We start from the raw sequence: 8,741 nt of genomic DNA, 5'->3' as shown, positions 1-8,741 counted from the left end.
ATTGCTCACAACTGGCTCTTAAAAATTTTCATAAAATTTTAAATTTCTATAACCTATAACTTATTCTAATCGGTCAATCAAATATTCATGAAGTCTATAATAAAAGAGAAAAGGTTAAATACAGGAATAATTAATATACCTCGAGAATATATAATGAAGGGAGGATAAATTATTAATGAAGAATTGACCTCGGCGTGTTTATATGACAACAAGAGATTCCAGTGGTTAAGCTTTCCAGTTTTTAGAATATATAAGTAAAGGGGCAAATATTCATTATCAATAATATTCAATAAAACATTGATTTTAATGCAATAGAAAAACATGAAAATATTTGAAAATACAATTTTTTTTGGAAAACCGACTTTCTCAGGTTTTCCCCCAAAACCTAAACCTCTGTCTCATGAGAATACACTGATTCACATAAACTAACTTCAGTCTATGAACTCCGACCCTCCGCACTTAATGAAACAAAAACCGTGGTACTGGGAAATACTGTAAATACAGGAGATACGGGAATATACAGGAATAACTGGAAAATACAAGAGAAACTGGAAAATACAGGAGAAACTGGGAATACATGAGATACTGGAAAATACAGGAATTAGTGGGAATATAGGAGATACCGGAAAATACAGGAAATACTAGGAATACAGGAGATACTGGGAAGTTGAGGAAAAACCGGGAATTCAGAAGATACTGGAAAACACAGGAAATACTTGATATACAGGAAATACTAGGCATACAGGAGATACAGGGAATACAGGAGACACTGGAAAATACAAAAAATACTGTAAATACAGAAGCTTTATTCTGCAACTGGAAACTAAGCTAATAGGAATATATAAGCTGAACGAAATGCCGAAGGGTTATCTGAAAGGAAGAAACGAAGAGCTGCTTTCAAGGAATTAAGTAGCTGCAAAATATCATGAAAAAATTCTTGGAGCTTTAAATTGTGTGAAAATTAGAATGATGATAATTTAGAATAACAAAGATAGTGACAATCCTTTAATACACAGCAAGTGAACACATCTCCCTATGTCTCATTGGTTGAGAGATTTACTGGTTTTAAACCAAATATTCATCAACATTTATGCTTTAAAATGTTTCCAATGCACAGAGCATCGACAAGGTAAGTAAACAAAAATTTTATCTTTAAAAACATAATTCTCGGTAGTGTGTGTGGTGAAAAATATTCTATTTCAGTGCCAGTTTTAACTTGTCCCAAATCTACAGACAACTCTGCAGTATGGGCGGCCGACAGTTCAAAGTACGTGGACGTGGGGGACTCAGCCGTCACATCCTGCGCGATCAGGTAAAATGTTAACGATAAAATCAACGAAAAGAAAAAATAAATTGGGAGGATTTTTTCCAGGATAACAGGTTCTGGGTCTGTGATGCACCAGGGAGGTGTTCCTAAATCAACATGTTCTGATAGTTCTAGTATCAGCTATATTCTACAGCTGGTTAATTCAGACAGCGGTCAGTTCATCAATGTCATAAAATAACATTTTTATACGTTCACCTTTTTCTTTACTTTTCACATAAAAAACTTTTTCCCCTTCAGTTCAGATACCTATAGCCGGATCAAATTCTGAATCAACGATTCAAATATTCATGAATCTTTAACTTTGAATCAGTGATTCAAGATTTGAACCAGCGGAGGGTAGTTTAGCGACCTAGCTTAAATTCATTAAATTCGGTTCCAGGTTCCTCTGGGTCCCAGTTTGTTTGCTGTTCAACAGATGGTTGTAATTGGAGTCTAAGTTCAGCTAAGAATAATCTAGTTTTAGGTCAGTTACTTAGGGGTTGAAGGCATGGGTATATTAAGAAAATGTTAAGAAAATATTGGTATTAAAAAAATTAGACATCAACTTCATGTTTTTAGTCCCTTTTTGAAACTTTCTCCTCAATATTTCATTAATTTTCCCCATTTTACTGACATAAATAAAATCCTACAATAGAAATGTTTAACTCCCCTTTTTGCATTTTTTACGTGTGCATCATTTTCAGGATCTTCTACAGTTGTTGATACAGCATTTGTTCCTTATCTAGTCGGTATACTTCTAGCTTTCCTACTTCTCGGACTCCTTCTTCTCTGTTTATGCTCAGGGGCATGCGCATCTTGTGCATGCTGCGCTGCATGTGCGGCAGGAGGATGCTTAAACGGAGGAACCAAGGAGGAGGATAAAATCAAGTGAGTGTTAATTGAATTCTACTTAACCCGGGAATATATTTGAGAAACAAATCTAAAAAGGCATTTTTTTGTTGTTGATTATTTAAAAAGAGAAATTTAAAAATATGTATTTTTGAGAAAATATTTGTCGCATATTTACTTATCGTTGAAATGGAACATTTAACCCTTTTAGAATAGCCAATCTTAACACTATGTATTGTAGGGAGTCCGCGAAATCTCGAGCTAAGACAGAACATATCAACATCAACGACAGATACAAGGTGATCATGAAACCGGAACGAACTCTGACTCCAGTTGGAGAAAGAGAAGTGGGAGGTTCAGCTCCGTCTCCGGCTTAAACCACACTCCGGAGACCTATTGACGTAGAGGCGGTGAAACCTGCCACTCCGGAGACAGCTGCTTCAACTCTTATGGAGCCCAGTGTTCAGTCCCCCCCGGAGAAAGAGCGACCAATAGGACCTAAACCCGCCAAAATTGTGGATTCAAGCACTATATCAACCACGGCTTTTATGCACTTCGCACCAAAACAAAAAACTCCTTAAACTCTAGCGAAAAAAATAATGAGTTACATAACCAATGCACCATTGCATAAATTGTAAATAAAAATGACTAAAATATATATTTATTAGCACTCCAGTCAAAGTGACAGAATTTAAGGATTATATCAGAGGTGTTTCCATGGATTTATTAAAGTTATAAAACCGTGTATAGGGTTTCAGAGAAAAACAGAGTATTAGAAGATTTTCCTTCAAGTTCTTGTAATGCTCCCCTTATATGGGGGACACATTCAAAATTGAGGGGAACTGTGGAATGGGAAGGTGACATATAAGCAATCTTTTGTGCCAATAATAGTTGCTTGAAATCAACTTATTTAGTGAAATGAGTCTGTGAACACTGCACAATGAACATCGGAATATTTAAAATCATAACTTGAGTCGAACTGTTGTTTTCCTATTTAACAGTTTATAACCATATACGCTTACATTTAGGGATCAGTAATAGAACCTAGGCGGACTAAACAGACGACCCCAGGCGTATCGTAAGGGGAAGTGCTGAGGGGTGGGATTGTCTGGGGCCAGGAATAACCTGAGCGATTTTCTTTAAATAAATAAATAAATTGATTCAAGATTCTCACCATTCTGTTTCCTGTGACTGCTGACACCACATTCATCATCATATCTCCATCTTCTGCTTTATTTAATTCAAAACTTCCATACTTGGTCCCAATATCATCTAAAGTACGCTTTTATCAAAATAATATCACTTCATTCTGAATCAACAGCAGGGTGTTCATGGGTAGATTTAAATATCTAGGAATATAATACAAGCAAATTATAATTAATCTATAAATGTGTCATAAAACCTGCTGAAAATAGTATCTACGTAAGGTCATAATATCTGACAAAAATAGTATCTAAGGCCATTAAATCTGCCGCAAACAGTATCTATGGTCATAAAATCTGCCGCAAATAGTATCTAAAACCATGAAATATACCGCAAATCGTATCTAAAACCATGAAATATGCCGCAAATAGTATCTAAAGCCATGAAATATGCCGCAAATAGTTCCAAAGTCACAAATCTGTCTCTAAGTGAAGTTTTTCATTTGCCAAAAAATCTTTAGATAAACACCAGCATTTTACTATTATCCTGTGTGAGTAACCCTGCAACTAAAAGCTCTATTAGAGGGGTTTAACAAAGTGAAATATATCTACCCATGAACACCCTGAATCCAACCTACCTTGGCAACAGTACAATATGAACAATATGTTGCTGAGAAAATCATAACTCTATTCTTCTGAACCATATCCTTGAATTTATCTGCAGATTCTCGAACCTTAATCTTAAACTCCTCCTGGTTCATCTCAACCTTCAGGGTCAGGGTAGTATTCAAAATAACGTTGACAAAAACAACCAGTAAATGTATAATGTATATCTATATATACATATGAAAATATAAATATTTATATATTAGCCATAGCTGGCCAAACGGTTGGATCAAAGCGAATTACTTTTTATTTATTTAAAAAAAATTTATTTGTCATTTGTTTTTGTTGCAAATTTGACTTTTAACCCCACAAGGGCTTCCCTTAAACTTTCATGAATTTAAAATTCTAATAGAAAGGCAAAAAATGACTAAAAGAAAATATTGAGAAGGCACGGTAAATGAAAATTTCATTACACGAATGAAAAAATCTCTTTGAAAGATAAAAAAAAAACACTACAAACCAACATATTTTCCATTAATCCATTATTTCAAATATAAACCCTGCCTGCTGTGCTGGTTCTGCAACTCTTTCTGTGGACATATTTCCTCCCATATTTCTGTAAATATAATATATATATAAATAGAACGGGTTTTCTTCTGTGAGTATTACAATTCATTATCAGCAGGTTTAATTCATGTAAATATATTTTTATTGCTTTGCAGACTGGATTTCGGCTTTATAAAAAGGCTTAATTAAAATTCTTTGAAATAGACTTTCTTCGACATTTTAACTGACCCTTGCATGTTGATTTAAAAAAGGTCAATATACAATTCACTAAGGTATTAAACCTTATTACAGGATACGATGGTAAAATTGTTTTCTCTTTATCAACTTAAAATGAGCAACTTACGGAAACTACAGCAAAGATGAAAACTACGAGTAACGCCATTATGTCGTATATAAAGGTTTAAGGGTACTGTTGAAAATCAGTTAGGCAGTATTTAAGCGAACTTTAACGTTAACAATACTCCTATTACTCCATAACTAAAAATTAGTAAAACTAGATACTATGTGTAGAACTAGAAACGATCTCCTCTGCTTGTTCTTGAATAATGTAGGGTTCCAACTCACAGTTCTGGAACACCACAACCTAGACAACATGATAATTTAACTCTTATAATTAAAAGCTGAGGGACCAAGCAATGAATGATTTCACATGTCAAAAGAAGGAACTTTTAATACAAGAATATCTATAAAATAAAGCAAATCCAATAGAGACATATTTTCTAATTTTCAGAGCTAATAATTTTAAACCGAGAGAATGAGATAATCTTTGAGAGTGAAGAAAAGGTAAATCCTTTCCAAGGAATATCTCAATACATTTGGATAATTTCTAGTATTGACCTGGGTAACTTGGTTCTCCTCGTGTTTCAGTTCTATCAAACCATCTCCGGGCTTAGAATCCTCCCGGAGCTCCGAAATATGGGTTTCAAACTCCGGCTGAGACATGAGAGAAACAGGTCCGTCCTCAACGACAATTCTGCCTCGCTGTCTCCGGTTCGGATCAAGTTTATCCGGAACCTAAATAATTAATACTTTTACAACCATCATTTAAATTCAAAAAACAAATTATCTAAAATGGCGATTTTATTAACGACTGGCTTGGAAACCCAGGTTTACCCGGAAATTCAATTTTCCCTATCACTCTTAAACCATCCGTGGCTCTACGAGTTCCACGATTATAGTTTAAGGCAAATCGGTCAAGGGGTTCCTGAGTTATGATCGGATATCCAAACAAACAAACACACAACATTATAAATACTTAAAATATAGATACGATGGGAGAAAATTAAAAGAATTTAACATAATTTCGATATTTTTTAAATTCTTGATCAGACATAAAGGTTAAAGGGTACCATTGTAAATCGGGCATATCCCTCTTTAAATAGAAGCTTACTTGAAATAACTAAATTTAATTAAAAATATATTTCATCATTAAAACTAAAATGTTACCTTCAAACCGTCTTTTTTACATTTCCCTAACAGATCAACGTGAGCCTAAATAAACAAATAAAAATATCTAAAAACATTATATTTTTTCTTGTCTTCAATAATCTAATTCATTAATTATAAACTATTATGAAACATTACATTTCATTTAACACTGCTGGCAGCTCCTGGCTCTTTATGGCACACAACTGGCTCATCAAAAACAAACTTTTAAACCTCTAAACCTTACAAAAATCTCAAAAACTTTCCTCTGTCTTCATTATTCTTTTTTCAAGACTCTTTACTTTACTTTCCCAAAATGTTCATCCTAGGTTTTATGTGTCTTAAACTTCATATGGAATAATTAATCTGTGAAAAACCAAAATAATCTGTGAAAAACCAAAATAAAAAATAAAAATATTAAGGATTTTAAAATCAAATAAAAAATGTTATCACCATTAAAGACCGGAAACTATTATTAATCAAATTTACGATTTTTCCTAAAAAATGCGTCATGACCTATACATATTGTATTAGTTTAAAAATTCCAAAAAAGTGTCTTCCAACATGAAATAAATCCTAAACCGATTACACTAATTTAAACTTAAAGCTAATTACCTTGGATTCAATATGACTGTAAAGATGATGACTTCGTTTAAAACTGACGTCACATAATTCACATTTGAACGGTGTTTCACCAGTGTGCACTCTCTCGTGATTTTTCAAATTATGATTGGAACTGAACTTTTTAAAACAGGTCTTGCACTCCATAGCCTTGGCCTCGTGCTTGGCTTTCACGTGACCTCGGAGATTTGAGGATGATCTGGCCTTGAACCCGCACTGCTGGCAGAGAAATCGTCTGCCCAGATGTAAAGATCTATGGGAGTAAAGTTGACGAGGATTGTTAAATACCTTGGAGCAAATATCACAGGTAAAGTTTCTTCGGTCTTCATGAACCAGTGCATGGTTCTGATAGTTCTGCTTATCCTGAAACCTCTTCTCACAGAACTCACACTTCCAAGGTTTAAGTTTATGAACAGTTTTCATGTGATTCATGAAATGTCGCGCAGCGGTGAAAACCTCCTTGCAGGACGTATCATCGGCTGAGCAGAGAAAGGTTGGTTTGTAACTACTTGACTTTTCTCCGGCATGCAACTTGGTACAGTGGGCTGCAAGTAGATCGGCCGAGGGTAGACGGATATTACAGGTTGGGCAGAAACAACTATCCTCCGAGGATTGGGAAAGGTTAGTATGCGCCGCAATGTGAGATATCATCTTATACCCGGATTCAACTGGTTTTCCGCAACCCGTCCAGGGACACTCGTAGGGACCAAACACAGGCGGATGAGCGTTCTTCATGTGTCTTCCCAGTGCATTTCTTCCTAACAAGGCTTTACCACATAATACACAAGTTTTGACTAGAAGCCTCTCCGTATCCGTCCCGTCGACAACAGGGCTAGCGATGTCGTTAAAGTCGGGTTGTTGCGACTTCTCAAATGCGTCCGCGAGAGAGATTAATCGATCCAACCCTTCTCCTTCCTCAGTCTGGATTAGAGTCACCCTGCCCCCTTCCTGTCTTAACAAACATCCACGAGATCCTTTAATACATAATAATTAAATTTGGAATATTAGGCTGGATTATTCTCCTGTTCAAAGATCAGATTAATATATGCGTGCCCTCCCACTTCACTTGAAAAAAAACCCTGATGGTCGAATAAAGACGTGTAAACTGTAAATCGTGCTAACAAACGGAAAATTATTCTTGAGAAAGGCTGGAATCCCCCAAAAATAGGAGCGGAGCGAAGTGCATTTAATGAAAATCCCTTACCGAGCTCAGCGATAACCTTCCCTCCCGCCGAGATTGATTTGACCGGCAGAGTCTGTATATGGGATACAGGTAGAGCTGAGCTGGATGTTGGAGTCAGGTTAAAATCCTTCTCTTTCCTCAGCTCTTTATCCTGATCCTCAACCCGGATCGGGTCTGAATAGATCTCCGTGAATATATTTGTATTTTCCTCCGGAGAATCTTCTCTCATCTCATCATATATCTCCTCGGGTTGAGGTTCAGTATCTCCGATTATCTCCATTCTCTCCACTTCTCCATTCCCGGATACAAACACTTGAATTTCTTCAACAAAATCCTCACTGTCGGGAACATTGAATGCTTCCAGGTAGATTGGTGCTTCCTCAGTGCTAAAAAGTAAACAATTTAATGAAAAAACCGTGACAAAAATCTGATGATATTTAAGCTTCAAGTAGTCTAAATGATATTAATTATTTTTATCATAAAAAAATTAACCTCTCCATGTTGCATATTCCATCCTGAAGCGGATCCTCTGAATGGTTTCCTGGTTCTAGGTTCTCTACACCAGTAAACCTTAGACTCGGAGCAAGATCAGGTTCAGGTTCTGCGATCAGGGTGTTCAGCACAGTTTCTCCGGATTCCTGTTTCTGACTGCTCAGAAACTTACCGGGCCGGCCCCGCCTTTTCTTGCCGCCGGTAGGGAAAAAGTTGATAATCGCCTTGGCGGAGGAGGAAACATTGACCGAGGTTGAGGTGATCTGTCTCCGGGTATCCCAGGTCTCCTCGGTCAGAACAACAGGGATACTCACCATCTTGAGCAAACTAGTCAGAGATACAATACTCGCCAGTTCATCCTTGTATATGTTCGTTGTACCGGAGTAAAGCAGGGACAGGATAAACTCCATCTCTAGTTTATATACGTCAGGAAACTGGATTACATACGGTTCCAAACCTTCACCTCGACTTTCTAAACAAAAGCGCAATTATTTTAGGTCTGTCATGCATTATGAAGAGTGGGGGGTCTCCTTGCAGAGGGGGGGGGGGA

The 8,741-nt window shown here is 36.3% G+C and overlaps 3 protein-coding genes across 4 annotated transcripts in view; 1 reads left to right on the top strand and 2 right to left on the bottom strand.

Moving 5' to 3' along the window:
* The window catches only part of LOC111710733 (structural maintenance of chromosomes protein 1A), a 12,635-nt gene extending 8,571 nt beyond the window's left edge, over nt 1-4,064 (bottom strand). Inside the window, exons 1-2 of one of the 2 annotated variants that reach the window (XM_023484855.1) lie at nt 3,936-4,064; nt 3,330-3,437 (exon numbers count right to left, since the gene is read on the bottom strand). The gene's annotated coding sequence lies outside the window, so the exon portion shown is untranslated. The remainder of the gene's footprint in view (nt 1-3,329; nt 3,438-3,935) is intronic. The other variant, XM_023484862.1, reaches the window with a different exon arrangement.
* Nucleotides 126-2,830, top strand: LOC111710834 (uncharacterized). Its single transcript, XM_023484994.1, has 6 exons — nt 126-1,129; nt 1,204-1,312; nt 1,373-1,479; nt 1,707-1,790; nt 2,011-2,194; nt 2,397-2,830. Exons 1-6 carry the CDS (start codon nt 1,036-1,038, stop codon nt 2,530-2,532), a joined length of 714 nt encoding a protein of 237 aa, XP_023340762.1. The 5' UTR covers nt 126-1,035; the 3' UTR covers nt 2,533-2,830.
* Nucleotides 4,065-4,813: 749 nt separating the features above from the next.
* LOC111710749 (zinc finger Y-chromosomal protein) overlaps nt 4,814-8,741 on the bottom strand; it is a 5,139-nt gene continuing 1,211 nt past the window's right edge. Inside the window, exons 4-9 of the mRNA XM_023484874.1 lie at nt 8,192-8,663; nt 7,721-8,085; nt 6,511-7,490; nt 5,917-5,961; nt 5,308-5,484; nt 4,814-5,053 (exon numbers count right to left, since the gene is read on the bottom strand). Coding sequence (XP_023340642.1) covers nt 4,964-5,053; nt 5,308-5,484; nt 5,917-5,961; nt 6,511-7,490; nt 7,721-8,085; nt 8,192-8,663 — 2,129 coding nt within the window. The 3' untranslated portion in view covers nt 4,814-4,963. The remainder of the gene's footprint in view (nt 5,054-5,307; nt 5,485-5,916; nt 5,962-6,510; nt 7,491-7,720; nt 8,086-8,191; nt 8,664-8,741) is intronic.

Source organism: Eurytemora carolleeae, unplaced genomic scaffold (genome assembly GCF_000591075.1).
Source record: "Eurytemora carolleeae unplaced genomic scaffold, Eaff_2.0 scaffold32, whole genome shotgun sequence".
NCBI classification, from domain to species: domain Eukaryota; kingdom Metazoa; phylum Arthropoda; class Copepoda; order Calanoida; family Temoridae; genus Eurytemora; species Eurytemora carolleeae.
This window is presented reverse-complemented; position numbering and strand designations above follow the sequence as displayed.